The sequence below is a fragment of the Anguilla rostrata genome, chromosome 1 (genome assembly GCF_018555375.3).
Source record: "Anguilla rostrata isolate EN2019 chromosome 1, ASM1855537v3, whole genome shotgun sequence".
Lineage (NCBI taxonomy): Eukaryota > Metazoa > Chordata > Actinopteri > Anguilliformes > Anguillidae > Anguilla > Anguilla rostrata.
This window is the reverse complement of record NC_057933.1, coordinates 45,956,448-45,975,281: the sequence shown is the minus strand read 5'-3', so window position 1 is coordinate 45,975,281 and position 18,834 is coordinate 45,956,448. Positions and strand designations below refer to the sequence as shown.

The 18,834-nt window shown below is 40.0% G+C and overlaps 2 protein-coding genes across 2 annotated transcripts; one reads left to right on the top strand and one right to left on the bottom strand.

Annotated features, from left to right (window-relative positions):
* Nucleotides 1-277: 277 nt before the first annotated feature.
* LOC135256019 (tripartite motif-containing protein 16-like) lies at nt 278-4,385 on the bottom strand. Its single transcript, XM_064338105.1, has 4 exons — nt 4,285-4,385; nt 2,474-2,609; nt 2,164-2,326; nt 278-1,228 (listed from the first exon to the last, which is right to left on the bottom strand). Exons 1-4 carry the CDS (start codon nt 4,383-4,385, stop codon nt 702-704), a joined length of 927 nt encoding a protein of 308 aa, XP_064194175.1. The 3' UTR covers nt 278-701.
* A 2,335-nt stretch (nt 4,386-6,720) lies between these two features.
* Nucleotides 6,721-15,733, top strand: sqlea (squalene epoxidase a). The gene is made up of 11 exons (XM_064338053.1): nt 6,721-7,397; nt 8,010-8,259; nt 8,655-8,832; nt 9,769-9,865; nt 10,194-10,307; nt 10,472-10,643; nt 11,113-11,208; nt 11,611-11,753; nt 12,417-12,513; nt 13,777-13,864; nt 14,042-15,733. The coding sequence occupies exons 1-11, from the start codon at nt 7,062-7,064 to the stop codon at nt 14,232-14,234; spliced, it is 1,764 nt and encodes a 587-aa protein (XP_064194123.1). The 5' UTR covers nt 6,721-7,061; the 3' UTR covers nt 14,235-15,733.
* The last annotated feature ends 3,101 nt before the right edge of the window (nt 15,734-18,834 follow it).

Below are 18,834 nucleotides of genomic sequence, written 5' to 3'. Positions count from 1 at the left end.
GACCAATCAGTGCCCAGCCTCACTAATGCTCTTCTGGCTGAATGGAAGCAAATCCCTGCAGCAGTGTTCTAACGTCTATTATAAAGCCTTCCCGGAAGAGTGGAGGCTGCTATAGCCGTGAAGGGTGGACCCAACTCCATATCAATGCCCATAATTTTGGATGAGATGTTGGATGTCAGGAGTCCACATACTTTTGGCCATGTAGTGTATGCTGTGAGGAAGGGCTGGAGGTGGCCTCTGCTCCCGTGGTGAACAGACCAGAAAACACAACAAGAGGTGCTGGCTTACCCCCTTTTATTCACCCAAAAACACAAAACAAAAGAAATCTTCCAGAACAAATGAATGGCCAATATGGCAACCAAAACTTCAGAGAAAAAAAAAAACCGAAATCAAAAAAAAACGCGCATGCACGGGCTCTTCTTTCCCATAAGGAGGTTGTGAGACTGCTGTCCCATGTCTTGAAGGTTGCTGTGGGCCTGCTGTGTTGTCTTTCCAGCTGCCATTTACAGCTTGTGATACTAATGACTCCACCAGTGCGTGCCAGTGGAATTACAATAGTCCAGAATGAAGAGACAAAGATTCAATGTGGTGGTTAGAGTAGTCAAAATTGCACCTTACACCTTTTACACATACAAAAAATGAACACAATCTCACTGCAGTGTTTTTCTCTACCTCTAATTACAGCCAGTCTTCCCTCTCTCTCATCCCAGATCATACAGTTTTACAGAAGATCCTAAATCAACCCAAAACCCAGGATAGAGGGGCTGAGTGAATGTGGTCTGGACTCTGTGCACGAGGGTCATTGTGTCAGAGATGCTGTAGAAGGACAGAGTTCCTGCCCTGTGATCCAGGTACACCCCTATTCTGGAGTAGGGGGGAACAGAGATTTCAATGCTCGCATTACTGTGACTGAAAGAGCAACTGGTGGCATTACAGCGCAATCTCCAGGACTTGTTATTACATCCCAGAACACAGTCATAACCCTCTCCTTTCCTGCTGATCTCTTTATATGACACTGCTATATAAACCCCAAGCCCATTCCACTCAGCCTCCCAGTAACAGCGTCCAGACAGACCCTCTCTGCACAGCACTTGGGCCCAGTAGTCAAATCTCTCTGGATGATCAGGATATGACCAGCTCCTTTGTATATAGGTCACCTCTCTGTTCCCCTCAGACAGAGGGAGGTCTCTGTGTGCTGTGTTGGGGTCCAGTGTGAGGTGACAGGAATCTGATGGAGGAGAAGGTAAAGATTTAATATGAGGACAGGTCTATCTAAAGTCTACCTATGGTACAGTATATTCTTATTTCTTATAGAGAGAGGCTGGTGTGTGTGTATGTGTTTAAATAAATAATGAAATAAGCTCAGGCAGTAGTTTTTGGCTCTCAGTAATTAACACTGGCCTGCCTGCTAAGTTACTGCTACTGTTTTCAGTTGTCACAGTTCCAGTATCTTTAATGACCAAATCTGCAGTGGTGGTTTGCAGTTTCCCATAAACCCACCATCCATCAGGACACTAAGGTCAGTCTGACGGCCCTGTTTTTTTTATCCTGGCCATGGCAGTAGAGCTTTGGCAGGAAATTCATTGCAGAAAATTCTAAATATGTGCACTTTACAGGGTGCGTTACTTGGGGTGTAGCTCGTAGAGGACTATACATGAGCTCATTGCACTCTGTGACATTGCTGGTTTGAATCCAGCTGCAATCTAAAGTCCTAAAAAAGTGCTAAAAATATATACGTGTGCATATTGCCATCCAGGCAGTCACACGCTTAATTTTGAATTTTCTGCTTAATGGCTCTGGAAAATCCCAGGACATATTTTCCTCAAATAAAACTTGGATTTACCCGCCTGCAAGATGTAGAATGGCAAGCAGACTGGTGTGTGTGTGTGTGTGTGTGTGTGTGTTTACGTGGGCGCGAGTGTGTGTATGTTAGTGTGTCTCAGATGAGAGTTTCAGAGCGAGCACTCACACTGTAGGAAATTCTTTCTGGTCTTGGACTCTACAGCATGGACTTGTTTCACTGCAGGGACAGAGTGAGAGAAAAGAACAAAAATATATATATACAGGGAGAAATAGACAAATTTGATGCTGAGGATGAAGATGTCGACACATGGATTTCAAATATTTTTCTGAGAAACTGACAATCATCAACTTTTTAACAACCTAATTCAGAAATTTTGACCAGTTCCACCTTCCTCCAGAAATCCTCCAGTCGCTCTTTCAGTTCAGAGACAGATTTCCTCAGAGCCTCAAAAGAGACGTGTGGACTGACAGTGATGCTGGGAAGGTCTTCAGGTCCAGAAGGGACACAGAAAGACTGCCAGCTCTGCAGAGAGACAAACAGACAGACAGGTAACAGTCTGAATACAGATTCCTGTGCCGATGCAAGGAGCAGATCTTTCTAAATGAGGAACACCCCTCACATTGTATGTACAATGTACATAGTGCAGACAGTCAGAGCCAGTGATGTTACCAGGAGGAACTGGATGTGGTCCTCTGTGTGTGAAAGCTGCTCCAGCCCAGCATCTCTCCTCCTCAGCTCAGCAATCTGCTGCTCCAGTCGTCCCAGTTCTCCACAGTGTGGCTCAGTGGGATTGAGCCCCACAGGGCTGGAAAGTGACCCAACACTGAGATCCTTACTGGCTGACTGGAGGAGAGTCCTAACTGAGCCCTGAAATGGCTCTTCCAGCAGCCAGCTGTTGTCTTCTCCTCTGGTCAGTACCCACCTTGAGTGACTGCACAGCCTGTCTCAAATCCTGCAGCTCCTTCTCTCTCTCTTGGATTCTCTACTGGAATTTTTTTTGTGTTCTGTTCAGTTGCTTCTGTGGATAAATTGTTGTCCCTTCTTATTGTATATTGTGTTCATATTTATCAAATGCTTCCATCGTGTTTAAAACTAATCACAAAAAAAACCTAATTGAAAGACCTATATCAGGTAAGTCTGTTGGAATGTATCCCTATTAAATTGTCCCCCCTGGTCAAATAATAATGTTATTTTGATTCAAGCACACAGTAATTATGCATGAAATACAATAACACCTGAGGTCAGCGTGTAGAAGTGTACTGGCCTTATAGATAGAGCTTCTGAACTGTGTGAACTGATTGAAATCCAAAGTGAAGTTGTTGGTGGTCCCCTTCAAATTCATGTTTAATGGTTGCACACGCACAAACACACACACACACACACATTATACATTTCATTACAGGCATTTAGCAGACGCTCTTATCCAGAGCGACTTACACAACTTTTACATAGCATTTTACATTGTATCCATTTATACAGCTGGATATATACTGAAGCAATTCTGGTTAAGTACCTTGCTCAAGGGTACAACGGCAGTGTCCTTACCCGGGAATTGAACCTGCGACCTTTCAGTTACAAGCCCAGTTCCTTACCCACTGTGCTACACTCCGTCCACACACACATGCATACACACACTCACATACGCACGCACACACACACTGTAGTAACAGGAACACGGCGCCATGGCGACAGACCGGTTGGAGGCTGCAGTGTTCCTATGGATTGTTACATTGCATTTCCATGCGTGTGTCTGTGTGTCTGTGCACAGGTGTGAGTGTGCTGGTGCTGATGCTGTTGCCATGGTTCCCTGGTCTAGATGCTGGGCCACACCACTTGTGCAGAGCTGCTCCATGACATCATCCTGATCAGCATCACTGCACAGGAATTTGTCTGGATGAGGTTCAGTCAGACTGTTTTTTATCATCCCTGCAGAAGTGTAATCTTTTCACAGCTGCAATCAGTAGAAACCTCAGATTCATATCACACCCTTCTGCTATTATACGCATTTATCTAGAGGCGACATAGCTCGGGAGGTAAGACCGATTGTCTGGCAGTCGGAGGGTTGCCGGTTCAAACCCCGCCCTGGGCGTGTCGAAGTGTCCTTGAGCAAGACACCTAACACCTAACCCCTAACTGCTCTGGCGAATGAGAGGCATCAATTGTAAAGCGCTTTGGATAAAAGTGCTATATAAATGCAGTCCATTTACCATCTCCTGCCTAAAAAAACATATTTTATCTGGTGTTTTGCTTTATTGATTGGTATGTTGAAATTGTGTAGTAAAGTAAAATGTATTTTATAAATGAACGCACTAAAGGATCAAAAACCTCTGACAAAACTGAAGGAACAGTGAAGGTGTGGCAATGGGTGAAGCTTTCATCAACATTGTATCAGATGATGGCTATTGGCTGTCGGCAGCTGAAAAGCACAATGATTGGTTCAAACCCCTAAGTGACTTGCAGCATGTTGAAGCTCCGCCCACTTTTGTTCATGTGAAGGCTCACAGTGCAACGTGAGGCCAGAAGGGGAGGAAGGGAGGGCAGAGCCTGGGGTTGCAGGTTTGAATCCGTCGATCCAACTCATGCTTTGCCTCTGTCCTCCCAATGAAACCCAGCTAGCTGTATTACAAATATTTTTAGGGGTACAACATCAGCTATTTTTAGGAGTACAAATAATGTTTTTTTCCTTCTTCTGTATTTTGCTGACACTCTTGTCCTGAGGAACTTACAGAATGTATGTTATGCTTTCTATATAAACAGCTGTATACTTACCTATCCCCCTCACGGTTGCAACGACAGCGCCCTCCAGTGGGTTTGCTAACCACTACACAGCACTCCACATGTGCATATTTTACAGTATATCTCATATTTGTCATTACATATTTTGACATGCAAAAACTTGAAAAGAAAAAAAAAATGACAAATGACAAATGAGCATGAACATTCTGCTATTCCATAATGGGGTTTTCCAGTTCAGTTAAGGTTTTTTTTTTTTTTACGTGACACTTCTGGATATAGTCCCAGACTTCGACCTGTTTCACCCACAGAACTACTGTGGGTGTGTACTACTATTTGGCTCGCAAATGCAGGACAGTGAGTACTAATGTCACCACAGCACGTCAACGGTTAAAAAACACAATTATCATTCCCGTGGGGGGAACATATTCAAGCTTTTTAGCATATCACTTTCATCGGTGAGATGGTGTTTGCTGATGGAAGTTAACTTTAACGGGTTAATTTATTTATCTCAAACCAAATTGTTCAGGGTCTCATCACCAATAGAGCTACAGTCACAGGCTTTGTTTCGATAGGCTATTAACTAGTCAACTTTTGGCAGCAATTCAATTTCATGCAAAGTAGGCTAATGAATGAACAAAATTGTATTGCGCTCTTATTTCATCTTTTGGATTTAAAAACAAAAGTGTATTGATCTAAAGCAGGGGTCTCAAACTCCCCCAGACAGCACTCTTTAGACCTCTGTCGCTTTCCTATGGAACGCCAAATGGGTCCGCGTCTATGGAAGGCCATTAGAGCAAAACTCAAATTGCCTTCCATAAGCGTCTACATCCCACAGACGGACCGCGAGGGAGCGCCTGCGTCGGTCTCGCGTGCTGTCAAGTACAGACATGAAAGGCTACAGTCTCGGCTGGTTTTTGTGATTTTCTTTCTATCGGCAGAAACCGTAAATTTCTATTGCATGAATGAACATTTTCCGCACTGAGGAATCGGTATGTTCGTGATAGCCTACCGCGCCAGCGCAACTAAAGGGAAGGACAGAACATAGGGAACTGCAAGATATAAACCTGATTCGAATTCAACGTGATCTCCAGCTACTTAAATGTAGAATAGTTCATTTTTTAAAAATCGGCATTTTGACGCTTTTCTATATTGCATTTTGAATTTCTCAATTTCTCGTAATGCTTCAAACATTCTCAATCGGTTTCACGTTCTTGCAACTTAAAGAAAATGTGACCACAGATTCTGGAATTTAGTTTGCTGGAATTTATTTGCTTAACTTCCTTATAAAGAATCTCAAACCAAATTGTTCAGGGTCTCATCACCTCGCTATAATATCCCTTACAGAGCCCATACTTTCCATTTCCATTCGTCAGTTGGTTCTATGCGTATATGCTACTTAGTGCATTAAAATTGATTTCCATGTAAATAAACCATAATATCATTGTCCTGTTCTGTATTTGTTTTCCATAATAGGCTAGGGCAAGTGCCTATCGTGTAGCAACACACTCAGAGTAACCAAAATAGGCGTACATGCATGTATTCAAATCTGCAATATAGTGTCATTTGCCCAAGGCCAAAATCATTGTCCCACCTTCAGATCGAATTCTTCACCGATATAAGCCCTCTCATCATTTACATATGGATAACGTAAGCAGACTACAGTTCCGTTCATGAATGTAACTAAATCATAGGTCAAAACTAATCTCCGGCAATCCGATATTGTACTATTACATTTTAACGACGCGGTGTGTTGGACTGTGTGCAATGCATTCCGGATCAGACTCCTAGAAGAATCTAATTTTTTTAAATCTTATTTTGCTGTTTCTACTTAAAACACGCCAATTTTTCCTGCGTGTCAGATTTCAGAGTCGCTCGGTGTTTTCTGTCTGGTGGAAATGTGCGATGTGATAGGCTACATTGTATTGTCATAGACAGACCCGATGTTTTTTTTTTTTTTTTAAATAGACAATCTCATTGTGCCAGCTGATCAACCTTTCCAGTGACATCACATCATACTACCGTTTTGATAGTCAGTTCTCCTTTCAGCAGTTCAGGATTGGCCAATGGCCAGATAGCGTGAGCTCTGCTCACTGGTGATTAGCCTCTGATTGGTAGATTCACTTACTGCGAGGGCGGGACTGAAAGTCTGAACACGCGAGGTTGTTTCTTTTTCTCATTATCATAAAATATTCAACATCCTCTGAAACTAGCGCACCGGCAGGCATGCCGCTCATTGGAAACTGTCTTGAAACTGGATTATGTTCACGAAATGGATTAAAGCTGCCTTTGTTTTTCATTTATTTCACAAAAATAGAATTATGCCTTATTTAAAATGATAGTTTCATTGTAAAGCTACAGAATATCGTGCCAAAGCGCCACATTGCCTAAACTAACGACTAGCCTATATATCGTTTTTCCCCTTTGTAATTTTTTTTTACTGCACTTTCTCAAATTTTCATCTGATTTTTAATTTACAACGCATTGTGTTTAGATCTGTTTTACAGTTGTAGGTAGTTTACATATGCAATTTTATTGCTTACTTTTATTTCTTTTCTGTCATTGGAGTAATAATTTGGTAGTCATGTGGACCTTTCTGGGAATTGCAAGTTTCACCTACGTTTATAAAAAATGCGATGCCGTTTTGAGTTATGCCCACAAAGAGCTTGTTCTGGTAGCGCTGGTTTTCTTCACCGTGGGCTTGTTACTATCTTATGCAAGGTATCGCCATGGACAGACGCACAAAGTACCGCAGATTTTGCGTTTACCACTGGAACTGTTGGCCTCTCTGCCGCTGGCAAAGCGGTTCTTCAACTCACCAACAGACTGTACCAGCATTAGAAACGGCTCACCAAAAAAGGTATCTACTCTTTTGTTTTTTTGTCAGAAAATTAAGTGAACTTGTATATAATTATTTTGTCTTACTTCAGATGTTCATTCAGTCTTAAAACTTATTCAGAAACAAATGTATTATGTATTTTGGCGTATAGTATATCCACAATGGAAAAGGCGGAATTGGAATACAAAACTGAATATGAAATATTGACCCGTATGCTGACGTCCATAGTCTTCTATACAATTGATATCTATGGCGAATATAGTAATTCTAAATAATAATGCCACTTGTACAAAATGGCTACACGACAAAACGTACTGTCTCCTGTATATTTATTCATTTATTTAGGCTATTTATTATGTTGATTGGTAGCATACGCTAGAGCTTGATTCACAATACTGGAACATTTCAGAATAATTACACTTTCAATTTCAGGAAAAAAAAAACAACAAAACATTTTATACTGCAAAATGCAGCAGATATTTAAATATAAAGCACAATGCACTTTACTTAGATGCAGACAGATAACATTTCCATTTATAATTATGTATACAGCCTACAAAACTAGCCTACAACACCAGGCACAGATATTTTCTGAATGCTTTCGTCACATAAGTTTTTTTCCTCCGATTTAAGGAATCTAGTCGGAGGAAAAGGGTGGACCTGAAGAATTCATCATGTACGGGCCAGGCCACCGTTGTTGCGTCAGAACCTGACGTCATCATTGTAGGAGCCGGCGTACTGGGCTCTGCTATTGCCGCGGTGCTGGCACGTGACGGTCGGAGAGTCACTGTGATCGAAAGGGACCTACGGGAGCCCGACAGGATCGTTGGGGAGTTGCTGCAGCCTGGGGGATACCGTGCACTCAAGGAGCTTGGCCTTGCAAGTGAGTTTCCCAACACAGTGTATGCTATTTCTGCAAAGATTTGACAATTACCAAGTAGATTCAGACTTCAGAGTAGTTAAGAACTGGAGGAAGATGCTGCCACAACATCCTTTTAAACCAGGCCAGTTCAAGGGTGCAGTGCTGTGGCAGTGAGAAAAGCATCCATAAATGCTCACCATCTCATCTCATCTTTGTGGCAAACGATAAATAAACTTTTGCCTCATATTACAACAGGTTTTTTGCTTTTACGATGTAAAAACATAAACAAAAAACAACACATTTCAACATATAGCCCTCATTAGGGGAAGACGTCATTAGCAAATGTCTTATGAATGCAAATGAAAACAAAGACGACGACCCCTCAAGTGAGCTGTGTCTGAATTGCCTTCCCACAGATTCTGTGGAGGGTTTGGATGCTCACATCGTAAAAGGCTACGTAATCCACGACCTGGAGAGCTGCGCGGAGGTGGAGATCCCCTACCCGTGTGAGGAGGATACCATCCAATGCGGGCGCGCTTTCCACCATGGACGTTTCATCATGGGGCTGCGCCGGGCCGCCCTCGCAGAGCCCAAGTAAGACTCGCGGGCTGCCGAGGCTCATGGGAGTGCAGACTAAAGGACGGAGATCTAAAACCAAGGGAAATGTTTGGTTGGACATCTATATTGCGTTTTCAGGAATGCATTTAACATAAAAACCGTTTACATGAAGCATCATATTTTAGGTACGGCTACAGGCCATATGCTGTAGTGCACCGTGTGTTATGTACTGCGCAGAATGCTGGGTATTGTGCGAATATGCAGAAGGGAAAAGAGTGGTCAGCTCTGGAATCCACTTCCACATCAGCAACATTGCAGGAACTTTGACCTTGGATGTATATTGATCACACCTGATCAATTTCAAAATAAATTCTAAATGATTCTTGTCAATTTTTTTTGAAAACCCAGAGAAAAATATCTTGACCTCTGACCCCAAAACAATTCTTCATCACTTGCCACTTCTTTGTTTAAATTTGAATAAATAGCCTCAAATGGCAAGTATGGATAATGTATCCCTCCATGGGGGGTCAATTTCCATCTTTTGATGCATACTCGCTTTTGTGTCCTTGAGTTCTGGCACTATGCATGGTATAGCAGGAGCTAACTTCTGTTAGTTTGTGCGTACTAGTATGTAAGAGTACACATTGGAATCAGCACAGGGCCAGTGATTTGTTGTCCAATATCTCAATTCAATTAAACAGGTTCCCTTGGATTCGTTTAGAATTTTAGAAATAAACATCAGACTGTTCAATTCTGATTTAAAAAATTGATCAAGATTACAAGGATATCTGTTTTCTGTGTTGAATACTACTAAATGCCATTGGTGTGCCATTTTTGTAGTACAAGTGATTCCCCAGTTTATCAGGATTTGAATATCCTGAAGACCCTAGTGAAGGGTCATCTCAATCTTATGAATCTAAGATCAGTTGGTACAGTATGATGTTATTTGCTGAACATGTATTTTTGTTGCAGTGTGACATTTATTGAAGGTACTGTGACCAGCCTAGAAGAGGAGGATGGCTGTGTCATTGGTATTCAGTACAGGGACAAGGAAAGTGGAGACACTAAGGTGAGCACCTGTGTTTCAGTACACCATTTTTATGTGCTGCTCACTGTGACATAATGTATGGTGAAATGTATTCATAAAACAGCAGGGTTGAAGTAAAATAGGATTGACCCATTATGTTGCACTGCCAAAGTATATTTTATATTGGACTTACAGTGACATTGCACTAGTTGAATTTTTTGATATAGATTAGATGCATATGTGAATGTGTATTTTAATGAGTTGGTGAAGTGCACTTCATTTAGAGCTTCCTTATAAGTTCCTACCGAAGTAGGAATCTCACCGTGCTCTGTCCTCCTTTTGCGCCAATATTCTGATTGATCTCTCACAGGAAATTTGGGCTCCTCTGACCATTGTCGCAGATGGCTGCTTTTCGAAGTTTCGGAAGACTTTGGTGTCTGGAAAAGTGAAAACATCCTCTCACTTTGTTGGGTGCATAATGAGGGTAAATAGTTTTAAGTTTTCACATAAAAGCCGATTGTTTTTTACAAGGACTACGGTCTTAAATATGTATTCAAATAAATGATACTGGCCATTTTTCGGGTGAGATGTATCTGTCTTTGCATCTGAACAATGGGTGATTGGGAAATTCAAAAATGTTTTTTCCAGGATTCTCCTCAGTTTAAGCCAAATCATGCTGAACTGGTGCTAGCCAACCCAAGCCCAGTCCTCATCTACCAAATCTCCTCCACTGACACCAGAGTCCTGGTTGACATCCGAGGGGAGATGCCCAGAAACCTAACAGAATACATGGTGGAAAAAATTCACCCTCAGCTTCCAGGTAAGACAACAAAGAGGAAACTCTAGAGACTCAAGACTTCTGGCTTTCTCAACTGGAAAATGTAAGGATCTCCAGTTATAGATAATCTTCTGGTAGCCCACTTGCTGATATTTACATTGCGCAATTGCCCATAATATGTAGAAGTCCAATGAGTGAATTACTGAATATATATATTACCATTTCTCTTGTACTTCCATATGTATCAGAGCCTGGTGTATATCTGTGTGAGGGCTACTTCCTGAGATAGAAACAGACATGTATGTGTTCCGTGTGAAATGAGATTGGACTCGTCTTTGTCGAGATCATGGTGCTACACTTCAGGAAGCTGTGCTTTGGAGTTTTGTGGGCTACGGAGTTCAATCCAATTTGGACTACAAATCCAAATGTAGCGGCACTTTATGTTATTCCCCTAGTGTGTTAGAGTCTGCTTTTGTGTTTGTCTAACTGACCATCTCTTGTGCTTCTTCAGAGCACCTTCAAGAGCCTTTCATGGTGGCTCTGCAAAATGATCGCTTGAGGTCCATGCCAGCCAGTTTTCTTCCCCCGTCGCCTGTGAATAAACCAGGTAGGCTGCAGAGGAGACTTGTTAGGAGACTTGTTCATGGCAGTCCTCTGAAATGTCATCATATTTAAAATCCTATTTAAATCCCATTTGATCATATTTAAAATCTTTAATCTATAAATAATTTGCACTGACCTCTAAAATTGATTAACCTGATGTATTGATTATTTGGGGCTGTTTCATTTTGGCTTTAATATTTGCAGACGTGTGGTCAAACTATTATATTTCAGTTTTTTAAAAGGGAAGAATACGAAAACCCTTTAGTATTTATATTTAATTCACTCAGCAATAAACACATTAATCTTAAAGCATGCTACTGTCTCAGTGGGTGCTGATTCCCAGAATAAACTACATTTCCCATAAGGCCAGGGCAGATAAGTGAAGTATTTGCATTCTCTTGGCCAGGAGTCCTACTACTGGGAGATGCATACAACATGAGGCACCCTCTGACAGGGGGAGGGATGAGCGTGGTGCTCAATGATGTCAGGATATGGAGGGGCCTGCTGAAGAACATTCCAGATCTTTATGATGACACGGCCATGCTGCAGGTACATCTAAATCAAAATCTTAATAATCATATTCCTACAATGTGGAAAAACACTTAAAATACTGGAAAATCACATTTTGTATAGGCACACCTCCCAATACAGGGTGGCACAATACATATGACCACAAACCACTGCATGTCAATCTGGGTCTCTTGGCTCTGACTATACAAATCAGCAGTACATTTTAAAGGAAGAAAAGAGAGGCTGTACACTCAGCCACAGGTTTATTGCATTTATTGATACCAAGCACAGCTTTAACCCCAATAATGACTTATCTATCATCACTAAGCACTGATTATGAGGAAACGCTGCTTTATTATAAATGCTCTCATTTATTGTGATTAAGCACTGCTTCATTCTCAAGAAGTACCACTTGCCATCAATAAACACTAATTAGCAGTAAGCTCTTTCATTGTTCAAAACAATATGTACTTCTCACTGATATACATATTATCAATAAACTTCATTATTTTTTACAAGCACTGCATGAACAAGTGCGTACACTTACTATAGTGTCTTAATATGAGTACACTCTCTGTATTACAGCAACTGCTGTTTCTTTAAAATGTACCATATGACAAGTCTCTTGCTTGAAGTGCCAACTGTGAATTCAAGAAATGAGATGCATGATCTGCAATTTGTCTCCATATTTCCTGTCAAAAGGCAAAGAAGAAATTCCACTGGGAGCGAAAGTCATCACACTCGTTTGTGGTGAATGTGCTGGCACAGGCCCTGTATGAGCTGTTTGCTGCAACTGACGGTAAGCGCAACCTTCTGGGAAGATGAGAATTGTGGGATACCATCTGGAATATTCTTTATTAATATGCTTGCAAAAACCATCCCAACACTAGCCTTTTTTGAGATCTTCAACAACCTTGTTCAATTTGTCTGTTAGCCCAGGATTCAATCAATGTTTCTCAGGTTTGACAAATAGAAACAGTTGTGCCTTTTTTACTAGTAAAAATAGATGCATTTTCTACCACTACAAATATATTTTTTCCATTATACAGATTTGTAAAGAAACAAACAAAAAAAACATTTCTAATTAGATAGGATATTTGAATAGATTTTTCCATGTCTAAAGTACAGTAAGGGACTGAAGAATGACCCAGCTTATTGGATCATTGTGGCAACTGTTCTTAACACCAAGCCAGGGAATTTAACAGATGCTCCTCACAATGCGATTGCAACTATGATTCAGCCTGTCCAGTGAGAGCCTCAGAACACAAAACTGATTTAACACTGTTACTGTTAAATGTGGACAGATGGGTGCCACCTACCCATCAAGAACAGCTTCTGGTCATGTCTTTTGGTCAGTTGCTTCAGCTGAAATGTTGGCTGAAGATGGTTTGTACCTCTCTGCTTAGTGTGATACTTATGCTCAATGCATCAGAGAGCACCATAAGGGTATCTTCAGATATATCAGGGGCACGCTGTGTGTTTTGCTAGCATGGCACAGCTACGGACAATGAATCAAGCACGTGTCAGAGATTTTAAAAGACAGACCTGCACTCCATGTGTCAAAGCACATTCCAATCAAAACCACTGATCAGCGTGTGTAATGATCTGCTCTTGGCTTATTCACACTTCAGTACAAACATTCATGTTGTGCCAAACCGACTCGATTCTTTCCCAACCCTCCTTTGACTACGTTTGCCCCCTAAATACTTGAGTATCCTGTACCATTTACTTGGTGTCCTGATTATTATCCAGATAATTTTTTTATGATTATTATTTCAGATTTTGTATTCATGCATTCAAAGCATATCAATGCCCCAAACTCTATACAGGTTGACTTGGATTATTACTATATGGCAACATCATAGAAAGAAAAGCAAAAACAATAGGGCAAAAAAGTACATAAAACATGCAAGGATGCACATAAATGCATACAGTGCATATGCATCCTTACCCACATACTTACATGTGATCACTTCAAATATATTATTTAAATCATTTACTGTCAACTTCACATTTTATGAGTGGCCATTTTAAAATAGCATGAACTACCTTTATATTCCAGATTCCCTCCATGAGCTCAGAAAGGCCTGCTTCCATTACTTCAAGCTTGGAGGAGAGTGCATTGCTGGCCCGATCGGACTGCTGTCCGTGTAAGTTTATTTCTGTTTATGTACAGCTGATGAAGTTAAGCAGTCAGTACACAATTTATCCATTTGCAGCACTTTTCAATAATACAGGTTTAAACTGGACAGATGATATAGTGCACACTGGCACAGCTACATATCGTTAGCTCCATTTTCAGTGCTGTTGTTTCTTTCTTTCAACAGGCTAACACCAAAACCGATGACTCTGATTGGCCACTTCTTTGCAGTGGCACTGTACGCAATCTACTTCAGCTTCAAGTCAGAGTCCTGGCTGACGAAGCCTCGGGCATTTGTTAAAAGCGGGGCGATTCTCTACCGCGCTTGTACAGTTATGTTCCCGCTCATCTATTCTGAGTTAAAGTACCTGGTGTACTGACAGGTGCTCAGAAATGCCTGGGAACAACAAATCGTCCACAGTGTCTTACTTGTACAGTCGTTTCATGAATTTTCATTGGCTGCCTTGAAGGTGACAAGACCATAACTGAACTCAATGCAAATCATAAACTTTTCCTGGAACAGAAACATTTTCTTGTAAAACTGACAACTTACCTTTCAGTTTCATTTTTGGCCTTTTCCATTCCAATTTGAAAGATTAATTGACCTTGTGGTGTTTTTATTTAATATATTGTGTGTTTGTTGGCTGGACGTTGTGAATTAACACAGTATACTTCACTTACGAAAAGATTTTTCGACAAACCACTACGCTGCTAAATTTGTAATTCTTGTACAAATGTTTTTTTTTTAAGCAAAGACAGGTTTTACACTAAAACAAAACAAGAAAAGTGCTTTCTAGCCAATATTGTTATTACATATTGGCCCTTTATGTCTTATTTGAAACTAATGCACTTAATTCCTTAGTATTATCTCCATGAACTGGAGGTTGTCTATTGATTAAAGTAGCCAGTTAAAAATAAGTAAATGAATAGTCATTTTAATTACACACTGCTGTACCTTAATTGTGTTCATGTACAGAGCTCACAAATAAAATATTTTGTATACAGTCCAGTGAGTGTACAGTATGTCAGTATCCTGGTTAAATCTAAAGAATCCATATTTCAGCAAACCTGTAACACATTGTTCCAGTCATGTATATTGCCTCAACTGGCAAGTACATTGGCTGGCATGCAAAACCAAAATGATTCTTTACAATGATCAGAATTTCAGTGTAAAGTGAAAATGGATATTCCATTGTCACATTAGTTTGGGTAGTGAAAGCCAGGCCTTTGGGGACAAAAAACATAATGCAATCAAATAAAGTCATATAAAAACACCGACTGTAGAAAAAAAAACAGGAATCTGATTAAGGTGGAATTCATAGACTAGGGCTTCTTTAACTAGTGCCCAGCTACTGTGGCTTCAGTCTGTACAACTTGAGGAATATTTTCTTGGTACATTTGATTTTGATTGGTTTGATGGCATAGAGTCGTCCAAGTCCACAATGCTGGTAGCAGTTAGCAGTGGAACTTGGAGGATCTTGCTGAAATGAGGATGCGGAACAGCGGACTGCAGCATCTCGAAATATACCAGTGGAACATGAACACATGAAAAAGTGCCTGGAGTACCTTGTTCAGGGATGGAGAGCCATTGTGGTAACACAACTGGATCCCCTGGTGCTCAGAGGAGGAAGTTTCCTTTCTGCTTGGAACACTGTGGACATGATGCTTGTAGAAACACGCTGAACCGAAGTGTCCGATCAGCAAGACTGTGTTTGTGGCCTTTTTTTTTACTCTCAGAAATGAGAATGAGGCCTTTTTGAGTTTCATTTAGAAATTTTGTGACTTAGGGAACATAGGGAAACACTGGGACATCGATCTTTGCTTTTGTAATTGTCTTTTGTATATACCTTCATTCAATAAATGGTTCTATTGGAAAAAATGCTTTGCTGGGTATTGTGAATTTTAAATAATTGCAGACTACAAGGGTCATTTCTATTCAAGGCACTACCTGAGGATGTTAGAAAGAGGATATGCTGCGTATCCATTCTCAAGCTTAGGAAAAATGAGACATCAAGAGAACTACAGGGCAGTGGCTTCCAAATGTCTACTTGAGTTCCCACACCCAGATTCAGGTATCTAATGTGTTCCACGTCAAGCCCACCTGATGCAATCAATCAAGGGCTTGATTAGTTGTATCAGGTGTGCTTGAAGTGGAGCATATCAAATACCTGGATCTGCCTGGGGGTACCTGAGGAGAGGTTTGTGGACCATTGTCCAAGAGGAAGAATTATATTTAGGGTAGGGCTCAAATTAGGGTTCAATAGGGTTAGGGTTAGGAAAATGGTGTTAGGGTTTAGGGAAGATTACGGCTGAGTTCAGGAGCTTGTGAAAGGGTTAGGGCAAACTTTAGTCTTTCATTTTGGATGATACAATTATATTACATTAGAGCCTTATATATTTAAAAATATTATAGCTACTTTTTACAAAATATGACTTGAAGCATATTTGTATTTTATTTACTCAATTTATGTTTCACTTGTTTTATCAATTTTGATTGGTATTTAAGAGAACTCTAGGCCATTTCCTTACCACAGCAAGGTATGCACTTGAAAAGTCAGTATAGGTTGTTCACTAGAGAAACCAGTTTTGCTAGTTTATTGTGACTGGGTAAGGATACAACTGAAACATCCTCATTATCAGCATACTGCATCTGGAAAAAAAAAACAGTTGAAGGTGTCATTCGAGGTTAACTAACCAAAGCTTGAAAAAGGTCCACTGCATATATTATCAACAAAATCAGTCCTTGCTAAAGTGATCCCCATCACAACATTGTGAAACCAAGGCTGTCCAAAAACTATGAAGTCACATCCTAACCTATAAAGTCACATCCTAACCCTTCACCTGATCTGTAGAGTATGGCCAGGTGAAAGCAATGTGGCCAAAACCTCACATAGTCAATCATTGCTTAATACCAATGAAATTACAAAGGAAGGAAAGGAAGTTGGATGCAACTTCAGAGTATTAAGATGTATCCTAAAGCACTAGGCAATAATAATTTTGTCTTACAGTAAGGTAGGGATCCACAACCGTGGTCCTGGCAGTTGATTATGCAGTTAACCTGCCTCATCTGGTTTCAAGGAGCTAAGGTGGTCGGTGATTTAAAAAAAAAAAGCTGTTCTGGATTGTTATTTATATATCTATTTACAATAATGTCTGATCTGTTTACTGCGGTGGCCACCGTACATAGTTTACTGATGAAATTAATTGCTTAATATTGCCTATTAAACCCATTAGTTCTGTCCATTTCTTGTTACTGCATATTTATATTAACAAAAATCTTTCTTTGGTCTTGAAAGTACTCATGTTAGTATGTAATGTTTCATCAAAAAAGCAACATGGCAGTTAGATTTTCCCCGCTAGATGGCAGCACTTCCACGTATTTCATTTTGAATTTGAAAATTTAGGCTTCAGTCACATTCCTTTACCTGTCAATAGCGGTCATTTTTCGAACCCATTTTGTTTGGCCATTCATACGTACATCTATCCTTTGATTTTACATGTACCACAGCCCAAAAAGAAAAACCTAACATTTTTATTCATGCTTTAGCATATTGTTTTGTCCTTACCTAAACTATATCAGAAAAAAACAAAATTTCTCTTTGGCATACACGAAGAGAATACAGAGGCAGTCTGTATTAAAAATAGTAAAGGGTCCCAAAATGGCCATTTTGGACAATAATGGTCATTTCTAGATACAAATCTAGAAAATTGCCTTTGGCACCGAAACAAATCAGTTAGAAAACAGTTTTCTTTAATATGTTATATAAGTTATATAAATGATATGCTTTTATAATTTTTTTATGCACGCAAATAAGAAAACACTGATTTCTGTAATAATGTTTCACATCAGTGGAGGACACTAGAAGTCCATTTTCTTCACATCAAATCAATTTTCATAAATTAATTGCATGGTTGTCACGCCAAATGTTTCTATAGGTACAATGTATGTATAACTTCTACTGTTATAGTTTCCTTTCAATTTATCAAACCCCTCAGAAGGACAGAAACAATCAGCACCAACACATGCAGTAGAAACTCCCCTTTCTCGTGTTGATCTGCAGTCAACTTATAATATTGATGAAGGCAAACTCATAATTTCTGATTTATCAGTAATTCAAGATGATGCATATGACCTGTCTGTCTTTAGCTGAAAGATTTGCTTGTAATAACTCCCCTATCCAGTATATTTCAAAGCAGAATTCCATGGCTATAGGCAGTACATTTAAAAAGCTATGAAAATGTGTCAGAATAAATGAACATACCTAGAAGTATGTGCTAATTCTCTTCACACAATTCAAAGCAAGGATATCAGCCGTTTACATATTATAATAATGTCCAATGTATGTCTCCTTTCTGTCGTGTTATGGGAATGGAGGACATAACCAAGGTCAGACATCCAGTGCCCTTTTTTTCCTGAAAAAATGATTTCATGTTAAATAATTTTTTCTCTGAGCATTGGAATCAAACTACCATTATATAATTTCCTCATATTCCTGAGCATTGATAACATTTGACAGACAATAAAATGAATTTGGCCAACCATATTTATTGAAGGTGCCCTGATATAAGGGCACTTATATCAGGGCAATTATATGTACGCAACGGTGCAATGATGGTTTGAACATTGGAGAGACAAAACCTTTCATGGGGGTCTAAGGATCCTCCCATAAAAAATTTTATTCTGAGAACTAATTTTGTGCAATATGAGGATATTTCATAATACATAATTTCAAACAACGTTTTGTTTATTATTAACAAGGCCTAACTTTAGAATCAGAATGAACACATATTTACCCTGAGATGAGTTATTTGTCCGTTTTAAGTGATAGTCATATACTCTCATTGGCAAGAAAATGGTGATTCGTGGAAAAAAGTTGATTGTACCTCAAGGTTAGTTGGCAAAATTTGAACCATAGGTGGAAAACCCAGGCTCAGAAAGTAACAAACCTCCCCAGTATTTAGTTCCAATCACCAGGATTT